This window comes from Centruroides sculpturatus, unplaced genomic scaffold, assembly GCF_000671375.1.
Source record: "Centruroides sculpturatus isolate CEXI.00-Female unplaced genomic scaffold, Cexi_2.0 scaffold128, whole genome shotgun sequence".
Taxonomy (NCBI): Eukaryota; Metazoa; Arthropoda; class Arachnida; order Scorpiones; family Buthidae; genus Centruroides; species Centruroides sculpturatus.
Genome location: NW_019385268.1, coordinates 428938 through 454306, shown reverse-complemented (window position 1 = coordinate 454306; position 25369 = coordinate 428938). Strand labels below are relative to the sequence as shown.

Here is a 25369-nt window from a genome sequence, read left to right as displayed (position 1 = left end):
GTTTCGAAACTGTTGTGTGATCAACTCCTAATGATTCTGCAAGTTCAGCTAGCGTCTGACATGAGTCTTCATGAAGTAATGCCTCTAATTCCTTGTCTTCAAACTTTTTTGGTGCACCAGATCGTTCTTTATCTTCAACATCAAAATCATTATTTTTGAAGCGTCTAAACCAATCTCTGCATGTTGTTTCCGACAGAGCATGGTCGCCGTAAGTCTCAACAAGAATTCTGTGTGCTTCAGCTGCAGATTTTTTTTGAATAAAATAGTGCAATAAAATTCCCCGCAAATACTCTTTTTTTGGCACGAAACTAGACATGTTTAACACAATAAAAAAATAAGTTGTTTACACTTCGGTGAAATGATATATACTGGATTTCAAGGTCGCTTATTGTACTTCCTTACAGATGCGTCACCATCTAAAAATAAACACACATGGTTCTGGTAACGTCATCTGTTAAAGAACAGTGAGAACTTATTCAAGGTCCTTATAATTTATTGCATTTTTCAAAAAATGATTATTTTGGTGTATTTTATTTTGTGTTATCCTTACTAAGCTATTTATTTAATTTGTTAAATTTTGCTAATTTCAAATTTACATAATATGTATAAAAATGATTCTTATTGTGTTTTCTTGTGTAATACTAAGCTATTATATTGATTTGTTAAATTGTACTAACTTCCATTTTTATGTAATTCTTTAACCCCCTTGTAACAAACTAAGGTTCATATAATAAAGAATTGAATTGAATATGAATTTGAGAGTCAATCATTTAGCTTTTACATACTGTATAAAATTAATATGTACTAAAATTTATAGTTTGCTTTTAATAGTTCTCTGAGAATCATTATTATAGAAAAGAGAAATTTCTGGGAATTTATTAAGTTTCAAAATACAAGATTAAATATGAACATCTAATATCAATTAAAATGTGGATTGAAGTATAAAAACAAGTGACAACTAAAGATGAGGTATATAAATATGTGTTTTTGGTAGTTAAAAAAAAATTGCAATGGCAGATGAATGTGTAAAGAATTTTATGAAAGACACTCATACTAATTAAGTTTAGATAAAAAAATAGCTATTGGGTGAACTCATAACTGCAATTTAAAATTGACAAATAACTCACAGCTGCTTTCAAACAAACTTTAGATAACCTATGGATTATTTGTAGGAAATTACAGTATTATTTGAATAGAAATACATGAAAATTTTATTCAACATTTAATTAAATGATAATTAATATTATATCACAGTTTTTTGCAATAAATGAATAGTTCTTTTATTAACAGAAACTTTTAACAATATCTGAATTACTGACTTACCCAGTAGGAGAATTTCCCAATAAACCTTCATTAAATAATTTTGTTTCTTCTGTAACTGTTATTGATGACCTAACAATAAAAAACAACAACAGTTTTAAACTTAATGCTAAAACTTAAATCAATATTTTATAATAATAATAAAGAAGCATTTTTTAAAATCTAATATTAGTTGTATGAGAATGTACAATATCATAAATAATATTACATATTCATTGTTCTTTTAATATTGTATATGTTACTGTGAAAGACTGAAATTAGAGAATGTCGATATTCTCCAGTGAATGTCAACACATACAAAATATGTTGGTGAAAGACCAAATATTTGGTTATATTATTATGCATTTGAACAATTACCAGTGTATGGCAACATGCACAGATGAGCTTTGGTGGAGGTTGATGTCGACAGAGAGGTGACAGTCTGTTGCCAAATACTTTGTGGGTAGCCAGAGGTAGAACATGGTCGTACTTCTTTTTCCGGCAACGGTTTGGTGGAAACTGCCCACTTTGTCACTGAATGGTGTTTTTGTTCTTTTGATCCCGTGAGGTGGGGATCGGTTTGTCAGATCGAGTGGCAGAGGATGAGAGGGGTTGTCAGTAAGGTGTCAGCGATATATGAATAAAAGACACTATTAACAGATCAGTTCGTAATCACATAATAATGTAATCAGTTCGTAATTTGTAAAGAAAAGTTACTTTCCATAGATGAGATTTCTTCTCAAGAAATATCGCCCAGAGAAGCAGCTGCAGCTAATTTGAAAAGTGGAGGGTAAGGCTATACATGCTGTCATTGCAAAAAGAAGTGTTCCACAAATAAATGCAGTTGTAAAAGCAAGGGACTCTTGTGCAATTCAAAGTGCTATACAGTTTAAGTTGTTGCAATAAATAAGATTGTATAACGTTAATCACATAATTTATGTGTAAGTTTATTACAGTATTACAGGTATTTTCTTTAATGATTAAGAATGTACTGTTCGTTTTAGGTTCAACAGTTTATTTAATGTGCTGCTACTTAAGCTTCCTCCTATTTTGACGTATTAAAAAGTTGGATTTTTGTCTTAATGTAATAAAAATATTTTTTTTCAACATTCACAATCAGTGCATGCTGAATGTCGACATTTGCCAGTGTAAGTAAAAAATAATGATATTTAGCAAATATTTCGTACATACACGAAATGACTGTGTGAATGCTGACATTCGCCAGATATCGGTCATTCACAGTAACATATATACTACAATTAATTTAGAAGTATTTTGAGACCAAAATATTAGGCAACACAATAGTTTCTTACACATTGCAATTAATTAATATTTTCTAACATAAAACAAGATGTTTTAACTGAGAAGCAATATACAAACAGTTCACAAATTTCAGACATAACATGATCTTAAAAATGTGTACAAGTAAAGTCCAATGTCTGAAAGCCAAGCAACAGAATTGCATGTTATGAAGAAGTTCCAGAAAGTCAAAAAAATTATAGACTGTTTTCTTTACAATTAATATGTTACAATACATAAAACATTGTTTAAAAAGTTAAAACCATAGGTTAATCTTAATAGATAATAATTATTATTTTTCAGAAATCATTTTGACATTATCAGAGTTTAATAACACACAGATAAATGACTGTTATTAATAAATACACATTTAAACAATAATTATATATTAACAATTCCATTTCTTATTTAATATTGATATCCATTGGGATTATTTTTCTGAGATTAATTCATTCATCAAATTAATACAATACAGTTTCTTCATAAATTTTAATGAAAATCTTTTAGATACTTTTAATATAATAAAGCTAGACTTCCATTCACTCAATTCATCTTAGCAATTCCAATCTTATGGTCATATAATTATCTCAAAATTCATTGTGAATATGACTTTTCAGTTAATGAGGATCTTTTAATTTGAATGTGCTTTCTAATCTAATTTTTGTCTTGTTTCTTCTTATCCACTTCCATTCATAGATTATGCATAAACATATTTGTTTATATAAACATGAACAAACTATATACAAGGAAAAAACTTATAAACAAACTTCTGAAAAAACACTTTAAGTTGAAAACAACTTTGTCGAAGTTAAAATCCAACAATCCATATCCATTGAGATTATTAAAATGTATATATATTGTTACATGATTCAGACAAACACTTGTTATAGGTACAAAAACAAAACAGCTGATTAAATAAATTAAACAATTTTATGAAAATGAATTAAAAACACTTGGCAATAATAATTTTGAAGAATATCCAAATATAAGAACTAGTTGTTCTTTTTATTTAATCAGATTTTTGAAATTATGCCAGAGCATCCCACAGTCCTGAAAAAAATTTATGACAGAAAAAGTAATATTAAGGCAGTAGCTGCAAAAACATAATAAAACAGAATTAAGTCTATAGACATTAATTGGGAAATTCACCAAAATTTGGGAATTTTGTGTTTTAAAACTGAAGTTAGAATGTCATTTACTTTGTTTCTGATCAGTCAGTCACTTGTTACATCGCTGTCTATTTCCATGGTTAGATACGTGCAGTAGAAATGAATCAGTCTCACTTACTGAATCATGGTTTTAATTTTTATGAAAAACCAAAACCAAGCTTCAAAAAAGAAAGTCTATTTTTATTTCAAAACTTTTCAACACTATTACAGGGTAAAATTTCATGTGGGCTTGAATTAAAACAAAATATTCACTTGTTCCCCATATGAAAAATTTTCAAATTAATAAAACTGCATTTAATAACGTTTTCAGTTGTCTTGATTAAATAGCTAAATATAAATTTTATCATCATTTTTTATAAACATTATTTTAATTTTCATATTTTTTCATAAAGTTATTATAAAGTAAAAAATATTAACAACAAATATATTTTAAAACACCATAAAAGTATGGTCCCAATTTCAAAAAAATAAACAATAATAAAACCAACCAAAAACTCCAAGAAAGTTTATATTTTTGCAAAAACTTGGTGAACTTCTTAAACTTTTTAGGAAAAAATTATTTAAATCAAATTTTTCCAAAAAGTGATCATCATCTTAAATAAATTTTGCATTTTTGGGCATCAGAAAGTGTGTCAATTAGCACCCCATTCTAAACATAGGTCAGTCACAGCTTCAATTTTATTTCTATTTATCAATGTACTACATCAAGTTTATTTTATATGCTATCCTATGATGATGACATGTGCTTAAATTAAAGTGTTGTTTTAGGTTAAAAAACTTTTATTGGGCTGCAATTTGAAAAAATTGTAGACCAATAAATTTTCACTGTTATACGTCCATCTGTCTGTCTTTCCATAATCTCAAGAATGGAGTTAGACAGATGAAAGCCAAGACCAGATATGGAAAGTTTAGGGCAGGGGGCCCCAATTAATTAATTAATTAATTAATACAAATTTCTGGTTTGGACCGAAAGTCACATTATTTCAATTAAAAAATTTTTCCCTGAAAGGAGTTAAATAGATGACCTGACACTAAACTGCTGCTAGCAGGAAAGTATGATGTACAGGGGCAAGACACTACTAATTTGAGGTGAAGAACAAATATTTTGAATTAACTAAAATAAAAATATGATTAAAAATTGTAACCCAGCATTGACGATCTCACAATAAAATAATTGTTCATTTTAATTTATATTTAGTGTTGAACAGCAAATCCGTATGATTTAATTTCAATTTTTCAAACTACATAGTAGTAATTATTAATTTGTTTGTAAATTATTGTTTTATTTTGTGTGATAATGATTATGGGAGAAATTTTGATCCTAAAAATATTTTGCACCTTTGGAAAGTAATACCATCATATTTTCTATTTAAATATTTGGTTTTAAGCTTTATTTCCATTTTAATTTTTGTATCATCTAATATGCTATATATTTCATTTATTTAAAAATTACATATAGTTGTTATAACATTTATTCAAAATGACTTGATATTTTCACTCAATGAATGAATATTTTTACAGTCTAAATAAGAATAAATTACATATTTGCACGAACGTACTTATGTATCATTTAAATATTGAAACAAACTGCCAAATTTGATAGTTTATAAAAATTCATTAGAGCAGAGGTTGGCAAACTGTGACTAATTGAAAATGTATATGTAACTTTTGCTATAAAAAATATGGAACTATTCCACTCCACAATGTTCTATTAAGCAAATATGGTTTGTTTTTTCATTTTGTTTCATTTTCTTAAATTTTTATTTAATTTATTTAATAAATNAAATAATTTTTAACGATACAATAGCCACTATTATTATTTTAAAAAGTTTACGTTAGGCTTTCGACAAAAATTCAACACGAAGCGACATGCAACGAAGAAAAATTTCAACATGGGATAGGTTAATATATTTTTTCGTATGTAATCGGTTATCCAAAAAATAAGTTATCCGAACAACCCCAGTCCCCAGTTGATTCGGATAAATGATGTTCTACTGTAAAACTCTCATGTGCTTTTTAACTCTTTCTACTCTGTGGGAACTAAGAGGGTCTTTTTCTTTTTACAAGCCTATTATGAGTTTGGCCAGACCTATAATGGAGTGGCTGGGTAGTGATACATGGGGCTTGACATATCAGGACAGACCATCCCCTGAAAAATTACTGGAGATTTTTAACCCATCCAGATTCAATCCTGAGGTCCCCCCTTTAACTGTTTGGCTATCTGACCATCCATGTGTTTGGTTATTGTGCTTAATTTTTGAAAATATAACTCTCATAGTAGTGCACAATAGTACATTTCAGCCTACTTTTAAGAATTAACAGTATATTTCTAAACAGTATTTATAAATGATCATCTGACAGTTTCAAAAACTTCATATTTTCAGTTTTTAAATTCATTTATCAGTATTGTTTATAAGTAAATGTTTAAAATTTTTATTCTTTCTGATTTTTATCAACAATTTTTATTACTGATAAATATATAAGATTAAAATATTCATAGATTTCCTCATTAATTAATATCAATACATCTTTTCTATAAATTTTTTCTAAGATAACTTTAATTTATTCTATTTAAACAATATACATTTCATCAGAATCTATTAATTTGAACACCATTTATCTGAATTATTTCAAGAATTGCTTTTAATATATTTTATAATTAATGTACAATACACTTACTTTCTTCCTGATGTTAAAGTATCTACAAGTTTAGTAAGTAATTTTTGCTGACTTTCTCCATCTCCAAATTCATATATCATGCTAAGACCTTTAGCAGCTATATCTTGAATAATATCTAAATGTAAATTAAATTAATATATCAAAAAGAAATAAATATTTACATCATCATAATTTTACTTAATAAAAATATTTTTTAATAATAATTTAAAATAATTTTATAATTTTGTTATGGAATGGAATCTAGTTATAATGAACCTCATAATAATGAACTTTTAAGAATAACAAACTTTTAGTTTTCCCAACCAACTTCCACAAGAAAATTTTTCAGCTGTACAAACATATTTACAACAAACTTTCAGTTTAACATTACTATAAGGCAGATGCTGTAGAACTTCCAATCTGAAGTGACATAAATCCAACTTACAGCCCCAGGATTAAACTTCTTTTAAGGAATTTAGATTGATCAAGTACAAACATTTTAAACATTGAAATTGAAAAATAAGAAATGATAAATCATCCTAACAAAAATGGTAATAATATTGGCTGAATCATTTGTTGTTCTTATTTTGATCTGTCACTAGGAATGAATAATACATATAATATCTTTTGACTGTTAAACACAAGATTGTGTTATTAATTAAACACTTGGCTTTTTCCCATCTTTATTCAGTTGATACGGGTACTTCTTCACATTTCGGGCACTTAGCCCCTCATCAGTCAACTAACGATGAAGAACATATACAATATCGAATTATCACATTTTACAAAAAGTAAATTATACAAATTTAATCCAAACACATGTATATTTTTTAAAAACATACCATTAAACAAGCAATGTATGCAATGACACTTATGCATTACAAGTTCTCATTCTCCCAACTAGAAGGATAAGTTGATTGCATCAATGTTATAAAATCTACATACATCTAACTAAACAATAAAACACTATATAAATATACAAGCTTATACGGGTATGAAACAAAGACGTACTAAGTCTCATCTAGTGCTGTTTCTTACTGTTAAGTAGACGCAATATATCTTCCATCCTCTTATCAAAGTTGATGAATATACTTGGCTGACTTCTTTCAAATTTCTACTTTGGCACAACACAGAATCAGAGAAACTTCTCTTAACCTACTATAGTATATTTTATTTCTTATCGGTTCATCACACAATATTGAGCTTGGTTGCTGTTTTCGCTAATTTGCATTTTCAACCATTCACGACAGTCGGAATTTACATAAGTATTGGAATAGCCAAAAACAGCCAAATAAATTAAAATTCTTTAAAATATCTTTTTTAAAAAAATTTTTCTAAAAAAATATATTTACAATATTTTCAACCAATCTTTGCTTATTTTTATGCTTAAGTTCCTATTTATACAATTTTTGGAGTTTATAATAGCCACACTTTCTTTAAATTTCCTATTATATGTATTCTTTATATAAGATTTTTATATTAGCTTTATCTATATTACAGTTATTTAGTAGGCAATGATCATAAAAGACGGAATTTAATCTGTGATATTTCATATCTGCAATATGTTCTTTTAATCTTGTATTTAGCTTACGTTTGGTTTCACCTATATAAATATTGGCATCTTTACAAGTACACGGGATCTGGTAGACTACATTCTTGGTTTCTTCTTTAGTCTCTCTACTTTGTTTTGTACATTTTGTTTTTTATTCTGGCTTGAAGTTTTTCGTACTTAGGTGCAAGTTTTATGTTTACTTTCCTCATTTCTTTATTAATTTCTTCATATAAGTCTTTTATATACGGAAAACTAATGTATTTCGTATCTGGGCTTATATGAAGAAATTAATAAAGAAATGAGGAAAGTAAACATAAAACTTGCACCTAAGTATGAAAAACTTCAAGCCAGAATAAAAAACAAACAATGTACAAAACAACGTAAAGAGACTAAAGAAGAAACCAAAAATGTAGTCTACAAGATCCCATGTACTTGTAAAGATGCCAATATTTATATAGGTGAAACCAAACGTAAGCTAAATACAAGATTAAAAGAACATATTGCAGATATGAAATATCACAGATTAAATTCCGTCTTTTATGATCATTGCCTACTAAATAACTGTAATATAGATAAAGCTAATATAAAAATCTTATATAAAGAATACATATAGTAGGAAATTCAAAGAAAGTGTGGCTATTATAAACTCCAAAAATTGTATAAATAGGAACTTAAGCATAAAAATAAGCAAAGATTGGTTGAAAATATTGTAAATATATTTTTTTAGAAAAATTTTTTTAAAAAAGATATTTTAAAGAATTTTAATTTATTTGGCTGTTTTTGGCTATTCCAATACTTATGTAAATTCCGACTGTCGTGAATGGTTGAAAATGCAAATTAGCGAAAACAGCAACCAAGCTCAATATTGTGTGATGAACCGATAAGAAATAAAATATACTATAGTAGGTTAAGAGAAGTTTCTCTGATTCTGTGTTGTGCCAAAGTAGAAATTTGAAAGAAGTCAGCCAAGTATATTCATCAACTTTGATAAGAGGATGGAAGATATATTGCGTCTACTTAACAGTAAGAAACAGCACTAGATGAGACTTAGTACGTCTTTGTTTCATACCCGTATAAGCTTGTATATTTATATAGTGTTTTATTGTTTAGTTAGATGTATGTAGATTTTATAACATTGATGCAATCAACTTATCCTTCTAGTTGGGAGAATGAGAACTTGTAATGCATAAGTGTCATTGCATACATTGCATGTTTAATGGTATGTTTTTAAAAAATATACATGTGTTTGGATTAAATTTGCATAATTTACTTTTTGTAAAATGTGATAATTCGATATTGTATATGTTCTTCATCGTTAGTTGACTGATGAGGGGCTAAGTGCCCGAAATGTGTAGAAGTACCCGTATCAACTGAATAAAGATGGGAAAAAGCCAAGTGTTTAATTAATACAACAATCTTGTGTTCAATAGTCAATAAATAGTAAAATACGGTATCAGAAAACAAATCAACATATAATATCAATAAGAGAGTTACATAAACTTTGTTAAACTTTCTGTAAATTATAATCAGATTTGTTGACTTATTTGTGTGTATCTAAATTATAAGCAAGATGTGTTGTTTTATTTATTAGCATGTTCAAAGATCAATCTGTTTTTGGCTTCAAGAAAAAATTTTAAAATATACAGTATTGGAAGAGAAATTAATTGAATTATCTAAAATATTTGCAAGGATTGAATTGCAAAACCACTTGATTTACTAATTGAATTCTAAAGAATTCTAAAGAATCTAAGAACTAAAATATGAAAAATTTCATACAACTTTAATGTCTTAATAAATACAATAAGGAATAAAATGAAATAAACAGTCTATAATACATAAGCAGAAAATATTTAGCAAAATAATTGTAAAAATGGGAAGCAAATATGCACTAAAATAAATATATTTTAAAAACAAATACACAGTTGCCAATATATAACAATCTCTTACAGTTTAAATTTCATTTTTATTTCTAAGAAAATGGACTAAAAATAATGACAGAGAAACTATAATGACTATTCACTTTCATACATTTTGTTATTTTGCTAGATTTTGTACTGATTATTTAAGTTTTTTCAAAATATTACATTTTGTAACTTGATGCATAACATATTTATTTTTCAATCACTTGAGTTACTTTTAAAAATTTTCCTAAGCATAAAACTTTCAAATATTCTTATGTTCAAACATAAATGAAAAATAATTATTCTTTAACTGTTCATCTTCTTTATCTATATACAGCAGAGCGTCGATTTTCCGAAAGTCAATCATTCGAAAGATTTCCAGTCGGCAAATTTAAATTTTCGCCAGTGCTGTGGAGCTTCAATCTTTGCCTATGTCTTGGGCTACTCAAATATTTTACGTTTTTGATACTAAATTAACATCTGAAGTATAATTTTTTATTGTTTTTATATTTTTCAATATATTTATTTTGTTTGTACAAAATAAAAAAATAATTTTTAACGATACAATAGTCTTTGTTAAGCTTAACATCGACGAAAATTCAACGCGAAGCGACACGCAACGGAGAAAAATTTCGACATCGGATACGTTAAACTATTTTTTCGTACATAAATCGGTTATCCGAAATATCAGTTATACGAACAACCCCAGTCCCCAATTTATTCGGAAAATCGACGCTCTACTGTATATACATATTTGCTCTATTTTTGAATTGTATATAATATTAAATTTATATATAACATTTGAAAATGTCCTAAAGAAATGAAATTTTATTGTGATAAGCATTGAAAAATTAATTTATACTTATTACTTAGACATAAATCTAACTAATACTAAGATTAATATATAAAATCAAATAATATGGAATAAAATTGGCTTAATAAAAATTTTATATGATTAAAATTGTATACAAGATGTGATAATTTAATTCCCAGAATGCACCTTTAAAAAAATATACATGTGAAACTGCACACTATTGGCTACTGTTACCTTCAAAGTACTCTCCTTGTATCTATACACTGACTTAAATGGTGTTTCCATTTCTGGAAGCAGGCCTGTATCTCATTTTCTGAAATACTATTGAGCAGCTGTCTCACATTCTGTTGGTATCAGTTATATTAGAAAATCTTCATTCTTTCTGCACAGCTTTTAATTTTGGAAATAGCCAGAATCACAGGGAGGAAGCTGCTAAGCCAGGTGAATGGGCAAGATGATCTACAGTAATTGGATAATTGCTTCTTTGGCCAGAAAATGTCTCACAGTGAACTCACTGTGACTTGGTGCATTGTCATGATTAATGATCAACTTGACCAACCACAGTTTGTGTCTTTTTCATCAAACAGAATCTCATAATCTCTGCAGTACTTCTAAATAAGTATTGTTGGTTGACACTTTGTCCATGTTCAATAAATTCTTGGTGGACTATTCCCTTGTGATTGAAGAAACACACCAGCATGGTCTTAAACTGTGGTGCAATGTGTGTGCCTTTTGCAAAATCTCTTATGCCACTCAAACACACTGGACTTTTTCCACAGCATCTTCACCATAAGCCACTTCCAACAGTTTTAATGTTTCAGTAGCGCATTTGCTGATTCTCATCCAAAATTTAATATTAATGCATTGCTCTAAATTTGGTCAACCATTTTCATGCCAAAGAGTATATGCATATAACTATTACCTTCCCAACAACTAATTAACAATTAACTCTATCAACTTGAAATTTATGCATGTACTACTTCAAACACATTCAAACACAAATGCACATGTCATTTTGATATAATTATGTTATGGGCAACACTATGGGACCATTCTGAGAATTAAATTGTCACACCTCATATAAAAGAAGCTTAAAAATCTTTTAAAGTATATCAGATTATATTTTGAATATAGTTAATTTTAAATTTATAAAAAATTTATTTTAGACTTAAGATCTTAATAGAAAAAACATCTTCATAATCCAGCAAATAATTTAATTAAATAAAATATAATACTTTTCTTTTTTTTTTTAACCCTTGAAAAGAAAAAAATCTTCAAGTTATAAAAACGAAATTTTGAATAATAAAATTGTAAATTTACAGTCGTGTAAATTAAAACTTATAATTGATATAATAATAATACAGTGGAACCTTGGTATACAACCTTAATTCATTCCTGGTGTTTGGACTTATACTGAACAGGACATATATCAAACCAATCTTTCCCATAAGAAGTAATGTAAGAATGATTAATCCATTCTCATGTAAAAGAATGGCTAGCTTTAAACACCTCGCTTTCCTGCCTAGTTCCTACTTGATTTTTCATGAGATCAGCATGTATCTTTTTAGCTTTCTCGCAAATAATTGCATCTGATACGCTGTTGCCAGCACACTGTTTTTCAGTTATCCAAAGCAAAAGCAATTTCTCAACATGATCTAATGTCTTCGATCTCTGTTTAGAAATTGATTTAACCCCTTTCGCAATGTTAGCAAATTTAATAATGTCTTTATTTTTCAAGATTGTCTATAGTGTTGTTCTTAGAATACGGTATGCAACAGTTAAATCTCGAACACGCATGCCACCTTCATATTTCTCAACAATCTCTTTTTTTTCAGTTCCATTGTGATTCTAGTCATTTTTTTAGTTTTCTGTTGCTTTTCATTTGCCTTTTTGTAATTCATTATTAATAAAAATAATAAAATTTTACTTACTAATTAAAATCAGAAGAAATTTAACAAAGTTATAAACCGTGGCACCGCGAACATCTAGTCTGGTCTAATACACCGATAGTGCTACTTGTTCATAGATGGCACGTATAATTGAATTAAGTTGTATATCAAGCAAAATTTGTTTCGTCCAAACAGGACATATTCTAATGCAGACATATACCGAGGTACCACTGTAATTCATTAATTTTCTGGATTGTGAAACTGTATTATCGTTTTGACTCCAATAGAAGTGAATCTTATGTAGGGATGCTGAAATCATCTGAGGAATAATTTATAAGGATTTCTTACCATTAGAATCAGCAAGTAAATTCATCAATGAATTTTGAATGGTTGCTAACTGAATTTTCATCACTTGTTGATTTCCACATTGCTTCAAGAGGGTAAGCAACCAAACACATGATGCCTAAAATATTCAAAATTAATTTCAGATTTTTATGTACCAAAGCAATATAAATAACAAAGTGTTTATCTGTACAAAGCTTCAAATACTTCAATTTTATACAAATAAGCATTTTCAGCAAAAATTATAAATCCAAAATCAATTTTAATTTATTGTAAAATCTTTTATAAATACTCCCCTACTTACAGACACATTAGGTTTCCTATGTTTTATTCTAAGTCAAAATTTAATCTAGAAAGTACATTTGTACAAAGAAGAACCATGTATTGTTAGTGTTTGATCCTTCAATGTACTTAACAGAATAAGTTATGTTCATTTACCCACTCACTATTGCTTAGTAGTAGATGTTTCAAATGTGGTTTTTTACATCTAATGCACTTAGTTTTATACTGTTCAGTTTTGTTTCCACAATAGTAGAGCAACATTTTGTATTTATCTCCACTATTAGATTTATTATTATGTTTCAAATGCATTTTTGAAGCACTAATTGTAAAACTTTATAATAATTGTAAACAATAGTGAAAAACACCATTATTCTGATGTTACCAACTTCAACACCACCCCATGAGTGGCAAGAGAACTTCACAATCCATGCAAAATTTAAATTTTAAACGTATGGTCAAATTGTTTGTAAGTAGGGAAGTTCCTGTACTTATAAAAGTTATATGAATTATAAGAAATAAAATTACCAAATAATAATATGTTTTAGCAAGATATACACAATAAAAAAGGATAATCAGTTGAACTTTTACATAAAATTTGTATATGTGATTTCAATGGAAGGTGTATCAACAAATCCTATGGTTTGATGAATACTGCAGGGAAATGAAGAATAAGAAAAATCACTGCCTTTATACATTTCACAGTAGTTCTGTTTCAGAAGTACAAAATTATCTACAGGTAAAAAGTAAGTTTAAATTGCTGTGCATAACCAAAAACGAAAAAAAAAAAAAAAATTTCTATAAAAAGTTTGTTATGATCTTGTAAAGATTAAGGATTCAAAAATTTTTTGGAATTGAATAAATAAATATCAATATACAGGGTGTCCACCATGAACCTGACACATTTGTTTCGACTGCCATATCGAAGTGCAAGGCAGTAATCAGATATTGTGCATTTTATTAGGTGGAGAAACTGTGGAAGTTGTATAGGTAATTTTGAAAACCCACCAAAGTGACTGTAGGTAGCATGGCAGTAGTCAAATGAAAAATGGCTTCTCCACAGGAGTGGGCACAAGCTGTGTGGTGGTACGCTGAAACAAATTCCATTATTTAACAGATTTAATTTTCCAGCATGACGGTGCTCCTCCAAATTGTGGCCTGCATATTTGACATTTCCTTGACACACAGTTTCTCGATTGTTGGATTGGGCATGGAGGACCGATACTGTGGCCTCCTTGATCGCTGGATATTACGCTCTTAGACTTTTTCTTTTGGGGATTTGTCAAGGACAAGGTTTACACTGGTGTCAAAATTCATGACCTTCAACATCTTCATGTGTGCATTCACAATGCTGTTGCTACTGTCATGCCTGAGATGCTTGAAAGAACCTGGCAGGAAATGGAGTATAGACTTGATGTTCTACATGCAACAAAAGGAGCTCATGCAGAGGTTCACTGATTTTTTTAATAAAACTTTTTGAGATTTTTATCATAAAATGTGCATTACTTTACATCCTTCCTGAGCAGTAGATTTTTTACAACAGTTTCAAATGTGTCAGGTTCATGGTGGACACCCTGTATGTAAGGAACCAAGTCTGAGCTTTATTTTTATTTTACTTTTATTTTGCTTTCATTATAATTTGTTTGGGGCTTATGTTTAGTTAAGATGAAGGTTTCCTCACCATTCACCTTAGTAACTTAAAAATAGAAGAAAAACCAACTCACCGACGAAAGAAAAGCGCCGTAGAAAAACTCGCGCACACTTGCGCTTCCCGAGCGGAAAAAAGTAAGTCCGCACCGATGAAAAGGGGGGGAGACCCCACAACCCAGTTAGGAATTGTTAAATCTTTAAAGAATAAAGCATCCCGATAATTGTTAAAAAGAATAATGTAAAAGGTTAGCGAAGTATTGTCGGAAAATAATCTGCCAGATAAACAAGAAAAATTTAATGTTACAGATAAGTATGTAAATGAGGAGAGTGAGCTCATTCAGAATTGTGACGTCACCTCACACTATAAAGCCTCTAACTCAAGTGAAAACGAACGAGGTGAATTCCTGATAGCAACGAGCTTTGGTGAGCTTCGTAGCAGTGAACGAGAGAGGTGTCCGATAGGATTTTGAAGTTATTCGATTTGTGGATCGACGATTATAGAAAGTCTTGAGAGTTTGAGGAAATAGGTTCCTAGTATATTGAGGTGACGATTAGGATCTTTAATTTATAAGAATTATTGTTTATAAGTTAATTCTTTGATTTTGTCGAATTCCAAAGGGGAATAGAATTAAGTTAGAAATAGATTGATTTGAGTTTGTCGGATTGATTCTTGTTGAGTTTCATTGAATAAATTATTGTTTGATTTTTACTAAATACTGTATAGAGTTTATTAATAGAAGTTTAATTAAATATTTGATTTTTGTTATTGACAAACTTTGTCATTATTTAATTCGGTGCACGCTTAAAGTCCAGGCCTGGCACACTAACGCGAATCCGTGTAAAGTACCCGTTAGGGAACGGCTATTTCCGGCACACAGTAGTGTCGATAATCGTTGGAAAGTCGGAAAAATAATATAGTACTTTACATGTATATTATGTCTTTGTCCACTTTGGACTTTCTTTTACCTAGAAATTGTGTGATTCACTTCCCTAGGTATAACAAGTCCTAGTGTCCAAAGTGGGCAGAAGCAATATATAAGTAATTAAGGACAAGAAGCACATATTTGAATATCAATATAATTTATCAAATGGTTTGTAATAACATTCTATTGAATAAATAGTTTTTTACTTTAATGTAAAGAGCTTCATTATTCAACATTCATTAAGTTTTGATGTGCTGAATTGTATAAATAGACCTAGTTTGATCTGATTTTGGATGTCCAAATACAGTAACAAAAGATACAAAAGAATGCTGGGTAGAACAAAACTTAATTCAGCCCCAGGTATAGACAATGATTTGCCCTTATTAATAAATGTCTCAAGAGAATGTTTAAGATGTCATTTACTCAACTTGTTTATGAAATTCCTCAAGACTTGAAAAAATTAAGATGAAAGTAATACATATAAAAAAGATAATGATGATTTAAATAACTATTATCCCAGTAAATTGGAAAATATTTACATCAATCTTGACAAAAATGTGAAAATCAAAAATATAATAAATACACAGCAATTTGAAAGAGTACAATGTCAGCAATTTTCATGTTATACCTCTTAATACTATATCCACTAAGTAAAAACAACATAGATTAATATTTGTTTTGTAGAACTTTGGAAAGCATTTAATCCAGTGAATTTAAAGAATTTAAAGAGATTGTTTTATAAATTACAGTTTTTGGAAATTTCACATAAATTTCAGTTATTAATAAAAATATTATTTACAAATTTGCTAGCTAAAGTTCATACATTAAAAGATGGTAAAAAGGGATCTACTCCAAGAGCAGCCACTAAGTCTTATACTATTTATCTTATATTTGAATGATTTAATAAACAAACATAATAAAATGAAGGAAGAACATTTGAGGTTTTTAGATAGAGATATTTATTTTTTGTTATATGCAGATGACATTTTATTAATCACAAATACAATCAATATGAAAAAAAATAAACATGAAAAAAAAAGTGTGTGAAAGGACAAGTGAGACAATGCTTTTTTTGTATTGTTTTCTTAGATTTTGTAAATTTTTATCAAATGTATTTATTCTTAATATTGTGCCATTGCCAAAGGGATTTTGTAATGTTTACATATTGAGGTGGATGAGTAGCTTCAAATAAAAGATTGACTCCACCAAGAAACTGTTATTTTCTTCATGTCTTTTACATGAGGAAAGTTATTAATGTGTTAACAATGACATGACATGAGGAAATGTGTTAGCAAAATTTACTTTAAACAATGATTTAAAAATTAATGAAGAAAAACCTAAAATATTGATATTTAGTAATGGTAAAAGGTAGCAAAAAAGAGTCGAATTTTTTGTCAGAAATTCTTGAATGTAGTAAAACAAATCAAATGTCTTAGAATAAGTATAACAAATTCCTTGACTTCTGAAATGACAAAATTGACAAAGAAATTATGGTCAAGAATAAAAAAGACAGAATAATTAACATGTGTAATAAAAAATTCCAATATTTCCTTCCCCTCATAAGAAATCATGTGATATCTTGATTGATTCAATATTACTCTATGGAATCTCATTATGGGGTGTATTACAATTTATTAATTAATTTATCTATCAAAATTACATATATTGTATTATAAACAATTATTTAGTTTAAATAGATTGGTTCCATATTATGCAATAAAAGCTGAATTAGAATTATGCTGTTTAATAAATTTGTACAGTAAACAGTTATTGCTGGAAAGTGGACGAAAGATGTGAATTTTCTTTATTATACTTTAAATTTTATTAATCAAACTAAAAAGCTAAAACAAATTCTACCAGGAACATCTGTCACAAGAATAAACAATACTTCCATGCAAGACAACTTGTAGACATTTTGATGAAATACCATTTGTAAAAATCAAAACTGAATCAATAACGAAGGAGGAAAAATCTCTTCCCAGATTTGGGATATTAAGGGATGTGATTCCAGAATGAAATTATCCCAAGAAAGACTAGAAAGGAAAAAGATAGTATAACAATACAAGTACAATTAAGAATTGAGTGATCAAATGAAAGTAAAACTTGTATTAGTGGAAGGAGTTTGATGACACTATAAGTCAGACTTGGTATCATTGTAAGTTGCCATTACTGACTCTTGGCATTACCAAGTTTGATGCACTTACAACATTGCTAAACTCCTTGCACTACATTTTGTGAATTCTACTTTTGTTTAACCACTTGGTGTAAACAGCATATGTGAATAATTAAAAATTAATATATGTTTCAAATATGTTTCAAAATTAGAAAGAAAGCATACCTTTGTGAAAAAAATTTCAAAATTAATTTATTTTTTGTTTCTAAGTTTGATAAATAGGTACAAATAAATAAATTATAAATAAATAAATATAAATATTAAATCAATCTTACCTGACGAACAGATGTTTTAGTATGTATTATATATTTCTGCAATATTTCTGATAATAACCTTTCAAGCAATTCCATATCAGCTGACATATTATCAATCTAAAATAATATTTATATTTACATATCTAATTTCAATAATTTTTAATAATTTTTTAAACACAGTAACCCTTGTTATATTGAGCTCGTCAGGAGAAAAAAAAAAAAAAACATGATATAACTGAACACTAAAAATTCTGGACTTATACTAAACAAATTATACATGCTATGAAATCTCTATTCTTTCATCAGCAAGTGTTTCTGATATAAAATAAGCTTAGTTTTGCAATACTGAATTTTATTCTTGGTTGTATAGTATTAAATGATGTTTACATAAATATTGATACCATAAACACCTATTTAGCATTATTGTTTCTTTAACAATGACTTTTAAAGAAAAATACTGTCTGTATAAAAAAAAATATCAGTTGCACAATTAATTACAACAGTGCTATATTTTACAATAAACTGCTCATTAAAAATTCATGTAATCTATATTTTTCAATGAAAATTATAAATACAATAAATGAAAATTTAAAAACTAAATATTGAACATATAATAGAACATCAAAACTTATAAAATTAAACAGAGTAAAAATTCTCTCAAAAGCAAAATAAAGTTACTACTGTATAAAAATTTTAGAACTTTCCATTCAGAAATAAAGAAATCTTCTCATTACACATTTTGAGGTGAGTTCAAAATTTCATACCTTTTATATGAATTGACTCAATACTGAGGTATGAAATTTCAAACTTATAGAAAGTTGTAAATGTGGAGACTACTTAAAACCAATATATAAACAACTTTTAATATCAAAAGGAAACATAAATGATAATTGATCTGTCCACCTGTTTTGCCTATTTAGATCTTCACAAATTTATTGATTTCACCTGCAGTAGTAGTTTCAAGGACAATGGTATGAATTAAAATACCATATTTTGTGCAAAAAAAAAAATTCAATAAAAATTTACATTTTAACTTTATTGAGTCAAGTATTTTTAAAATTTGGGGAGCAAAACAAAACACAATATATCCAAATCTGCAATATAACAAGGAGCTACTGTNTAGAAATATATTTATTAAAAAATTTTTTATAAGAATTTTCATTTTGTTTCAATAAATAGCTTTCAGTATTTGAAATATTAATTACATTAGATTTACATTAATTTAAATAAAATTTATATTCAACTGACTGAATACCTACCTCTTACAATAAGTTCTGCTGAACTTTCTTCTCTTCCATATTCATTAATAACTTCACAGGTATACATACCAGAATGTTCAATTGAAGTTTTCTCAATAAATAATTTTACAAGTGATCCAGTAAATGTTGTTTTATACTCCTTTGAGTCTTTGATTAATGTTTTATCTCTAGTAATTATATTCTTAATAAATTTTATGTGAACATTTTATTTAAGTAAAAATCAATTGTTTTCATTATCTAAAGTAATTATTTGGATTTTTACCTGTACCAATTTACTTTTGCTTCAGTTTTAGACTCAATTCTGCAGACAAATTGTGCTGATTTACCAGATTCCACAATCTAAAAAAATAATCCAATTAACCAATAAATTTTATAATTATAGAAATTCTATTAAGAAATTAATAAACTGAAATAATTTAATTTTAATATAATAATGTGAAATCAAATTACTTACTAAAGATCTTAATGACTGCACAAATGATGGCTTTTCAGCTTTTACTTCCCTAGAAATAAAATATAAATTACATTTATGTCACACATATATACATAATAAAAAACCGATAAATTATAATTATTTTTTCTAAATTATAAACTTTAAATAACAATATGTAATAATTCAAAAAATTATTATACACTGATTATTTTCAATAAGCTATGTCATTATCTATATATATAATTGAGATGGATTGATAGTAATAATAATAATAATAATAATAATAATAATCTCTCCTGTGGTCACCACCTGGTTGTGGTGGGAGAGCCAAGTAATTTTACTGATCCATAGGGCAATGCAGGCTGGAGCACAAGCTCCTGGTAGGGACACCCATGTCAGTAAGGTCTATGGGGAGAAATGAAGCTAAGAGTGACCACACCCACATTCTGTGGAGATATTTATCATGGTAGTAACCAGATCAAAGTGTGATACCAGTTCAGATGTCACCCAGGTTAACAAGGTCTGCATTCGTGGGTTAGGCAGAGGCTCACGTTTGAAAAATAGGCCACAGTCTCCCTTGGTTACTGGTAGCAAAAGCAGCACCTGTCCCAATCATGGCTACTGCAATGCCCTCAACAGATGTGAGGAACCAGCCTAGCCTTGGTGTTTCTGTGGTAATGCATCCACAGACCACAAAGACTGGAAAACCACACCAACAGATGAAATGGACAACAGAAATGAATGAGTTTATCATCCATACTTACTACACCATCACAAAACTCAAAACAAACATGACAGCGTACAGATAACAACTATAGATACACACAACAATATCCTCATCTCACTGTCACCAAACAAAGGGTTGCCGATCAAAAAAGAACAATTATACACAACAACCTTATCCCACAAACAACACTTGAACTTATCAAACAACAGGTTGCTGATCAAATACATCAACAGACAAAAACATTTATCATTAATGAAGATCACTTAACGTGTCAGGATAATCCAGCAACAAGCATTGATAATAGCACACACACAACAACTACCATTAATGATACTACAGACACTTCCTCATCCATCACTGATAACATAGACATAGATTTAGTTAATGCACTCTCACTTATATTTCAGGAAACACTCACTAAATATACAGGTACAGATCCCACACAAAGACCATGAATACCGAAAATCAACACGTTAAAGATAGTAGGGAAAACACTAAATTACGTGAACACTCACTTACTACCACACTACATCCATTTAATTTCTACACTCTCAGACATTCATACATTAGTTTATGCTGGAGCAGTCACAGTAGTGACACACCATGGACTGAAAATACACTCACAGACAGACAGACACAAAACACAATCCTATCACAAGCCTGCCTGGCAGAGAAGGATAGAAACACAAATAAATGACATTAGACAGCAATTAGGCAGGCTGACACAATACACTAAAAACAACATAACACCCAAATTAAGGAAACAACTCAAAAACATTTTCAAGAAAAATCAAAACACACACAAAACACGAACATCACAGAATACATCAATACACTAAAACAAAAACTCGCAGCCAAAGCACATAGACTCAAACGATACAAAACATGTATGCTACAAAAACAACAAAATAACTTATTCACAAACAATGAAAAACTTTTCTACAGACAAATCAGTACCAAAACAAACACTGATACACACAACACAGTGGCACACCAACAGAAGAAGAACTCACAACTTATTGGTTTTCTCTTTGGTCCAATGCTGTTACACACAATGCTGTTGCAGGCTGGATCGAGAAGGAGAACAGAAACTTGCACAACATACCAACTATGCCCTGTACTGAAATAAACATACACGACATTCGCTATGCTGTTAACAGAACACACAACTGGAAGACACCTGGTGTAGACAACATTCACAATTTCTGGTACAAAAACTTTACATCACTGCATCAGGAACTAGCTAAACATCTAACACACATCATCAATCCACAAGACATGCCAAAATTTCTTACTAGGGCATCACCTACATGAAACCTAAAAACAACAACACCACAGACCCCACACAATACAGACCAATTACATGTCTACCAACACTTACAAATTATTGACATCATGTATCACAAACAAAATATACAAACATGTTGAAGAACACGACATTCTTACAGAACAACAAAAAGGTTGCGTAGAAATCACAGGGGATGCAAAGAACAGTTACTCATAGATTCGGTCATTCTACGGCAAGCACACAAACAACACAGAAACATACACATGGCATATATAGACTACAGAAAAGCATTCGACAGTGTTCCACACAGTTGGCTGCTACATATTCTACACATGTACAAAATACATCCATCACTCATTGCATTCTTCCAAAACACTATGTAGCACTGGAGAATAACACTACATCTCAGGGTTAGTAACACTTCCATACAAACAAATCAAATATTCATTATTCAAGGATTTTTCAAGGAGATTCCTTGAGTCCTCTCTGGTTCTGCCTAGCCCTGAACCCATTATCCAACATGTTAAACAACATGCAATATGGCTACAGTATTAGACATGAAAAAACAACACAGTTTATGCTGTCACATCTCATGTACATGGACAACATAAAACTTTATGCATCCACACAGAAACAACTTCATCAACTCCTACAAATCACACGTTCATACACCAAGGACATACAAATAGAGTTTGGCCTAGTATAGAGTAGTCAAAAATAAATGGTGTTGTTTAATTTATATCTTAGTGTCTTTATTAAAAAGATGTAACCTGAAACATTAATTACTAATTAATTAATAAATGTTGTATGTTAATAAATAAATAAATAATAAATAATTAATAAATACTGTATGTGTTGCAGAAAATGTTATTAGAATGAATTATTAAGCTTTCATGAAACAAAAATGTGAATTAGATTAACAGTGCTTTTAATACATGAAAATCAATCACTCCTCACTATAAATTAGCCAGGTCTGGTGTTATCATAGTAATAATATATTATTTTCATATTTTGTTTATGTTTATTTATTCTAATTTTTTACATTCTAACATTCTATAATTGTTCTATAATTTTAAATGTATATGTTTGATTTTGAACTTTACATTCTATATAGATTTTGAGTTGCTGAAGATGACTCAAATTAAGTAAAACATATTACAATATTAAAAACTATGATTTGGTTTTCTTAATCTAATAATAGAGAGGTTGCAAGCAAAGTTCAAACGTTAAACTTGTACAGCAAGCAGAAGTACATGTTTGAACTCCAAGTAAAACACGTTGCACCACATATTCATGTCGCACACTGACTCATGAGATATTGTTGAAAAATGGCAAAAACGTTTAACAACAACAAATGTTACCAGCGTAGGTAAATAAACAAATTAAACTATTTTAAAGTATTTATAGGATGTTTAATAACACTAAATAATTATTTTAAATTAGTGTCGTGTCTCCTACCGTATGATAGGACAATAGGACAATAGGACTACTTCATACTTTTGTTGAGGGAAGAAGAGGCTTATGTAAATCCGAAAGCAGCTTGAGAAATTATTTTTAGAAAATTTACAAACGTATTATGCTGTTGATGGTAGAAGATGCTGTCAAAGAACAAACCTACTCCTACAGAATTATGATAAGCTATGATAAACAGAAATACAGTAGAGCGTCGATTATCCGAAAGTCAATCTTTTGAAACGTCAATTATCCGAAAGAATTCCAGTCAGCAAAGTTAAATTTTCACTAGTGCTGTGGCGCTGCAATCTTTGGCTATATCTTGGGCTACTCAAATATTTTACGTTTTTGATACTAAATTAACTTCTAAAGTATAATTTTTTATTGTTTNACTGCTAAAATTGAACTGATGCAGAAAGATACTGGATTTTATATTATTATTAAAAAAATAAAAAATAAAGAAAAAATCTCTGTCACACAATAACTTTAATTAGAGATCTTTTATAAGAACAATGTACTGTTACATTATTTTGCATGCTATCTTACTTCAATCACTCATGACTTATTAACTAAAGTAATATATTGGGTTGTTCGGAAAGTAAGTTCATTTTTTCTATCACTAGACGGATTAATGGTATTTTTCCCGCCATTTTGGTTCTAAACCGTATTATCATTATATATTTTGACAGCTACCATTTTATGGCTTATTTGTAAAAAATTTTGTTTGATTTCGTGCAATTGTTTATTTTTTGTGTCCCATCAAATATGGAAGATCGAAAGCAGCATCTTTGGCATATTTTGCTTTTTTATTACCAAAAAAATAAAAATGCTGTTCAAGCAAGAAAAAAATTGTGAGACATGTATGGTGGAGATGTGTTGACAGAATGACAGTGCCAAAACTGGCTTACAAAATTTCGTTCTGGCAATTTCAGTATTGAAGATGCACCACGTTATGGATGGCCAATTAAAGCCAATGAAAACAAACTAAAAGTACCAATTGAAGCAAACTGTGGAATAATAACACATGAAATCACTAAGAGATTAAATTCGTCAAATTGAACTGTTTATGATTACTTGAAACAAATTGGTTTCGTTTCAAAGCTTGATATATGAATTCCACGAGTTCTTAAAGAGAAATGCTCTATTTGGTGAGATATTAAGAAAATGTTTTTTGGAGCTTTTACCAGACAATTTAACAACTGATTCGAAAGTGTACTGCATTCGAGTAAACAAATTGCATAATATCATCAAACAGAAAAAGCCAGCCAGAATTGATAAAAAAACAGCTGTAGTGTTTTTACCATAATAATGTGAAATTTCACACAAGTTTGGTAACTCGTCAGAAACTGTTATAACTTAGATGGGACATGATATCACACCAACTGTATTCGCCAGATCAAGCACACTCAGATCATTACTCGTTCCGATCTGTACAATTTTTTTTTTAACTGTAAGACATTTACTTGAAATTACAATGTCAAAAATCACTTGGATCGATTTTTTGTAAGCAATGATCAAAACTTTTATGAATGTGAAATTGTGCTACTACCACAAACAATGACAACAGGTATTTGACCAAAATGGTCAACATATAATTCAAGAAAATATTTATTTATCATAAGAATATTGCGTTTCTTTCCACAAAAAAAAAAAACAAACTTACTTTCCGAACAACCCAATATATAATTTATGTATTATTATTATTATTATTATTGTGTTGGATTTAGTGGGTAATACTCGGTTTAAACCGGTGGCTGTGTACTATGCCGGATCAGAGTCAAGGCATAGCAACCAAAACTAATTAAATAAGTGTGTCAGTGTCAGTGTCTGTATTCAGGAATTTCCTAACAATATGACATGTATTCAATATAGTGGCCTTCTGTAGTGTGATGTATGTATTTCTATTCAATTGTAATGTTCCCAGGCTTTTGTGTAGTGTGTGTGGTATCACACCTGTACAGGAGAGAACAACAGGTACAATAAGCACCCTATCCATCCTCCACAGATG

The 25369-nt window shown here is 29.0% G+C and overlaps 2 protein-coding genes across 2 annotated transcripts in view; both read right to left on the bottom strand.

Moving 5' to 3' along the window:
• Positions 1 to 18359, bottom strand: part of LOC111636903 (proteasome-associated protein ECM29 homolog) — a 67492-nt gene extending 49133 nt beyond the window's left edge. Inside the window, exons 1-4 of the mRNA XM_023382293.1 lie at positions 18224 to 18359; positions 12930 to 13044; positions 6447 to 6561; positions 1324 to 1392 (exon numbers count right to left, since the gene is read on the bottom strand). Of these exons, the coding sequence (XP_023238061.1) occupies positions 1324 to 1392; positions 6447 to 6561; positions 12930 to 13044; positions 18224 to 18310 (386 nt within the window). The 5' untranslated portion in view covers positions 18311 to 18359. The remainder of the gene's footprint in view (positions 1 to 1323; positions 1393 to 6446; positions 6562 to 12929; positions 13045 to 18223) is intronic.
• Positions 18360 to 19426: 1067 nt separating this feature from the next.
• LOC111636941 (twitchin-like) lies at positions 19427 to 23204 on the bottom strand. The gene is made up of 4 exons (XM_023382327.1): positions 23194 to 23204; positions 19916 to 19964; positions 19724 to 19800; positions 19427 to 19628 (listed from the first exon to the last, which is right to left on the bottom strand). Exons 1-4 carry the CDS (start codon positions 23202 to 23204, stop codon positions 19442 to 19444), a joined length of 324 nt encoding a protein of 107 aa, XP_023238095.1. The 3' UTR covers positions 19427 to 19441.
• Positions 23205 to 25369: the final 2165 nt, after the last annotated feature.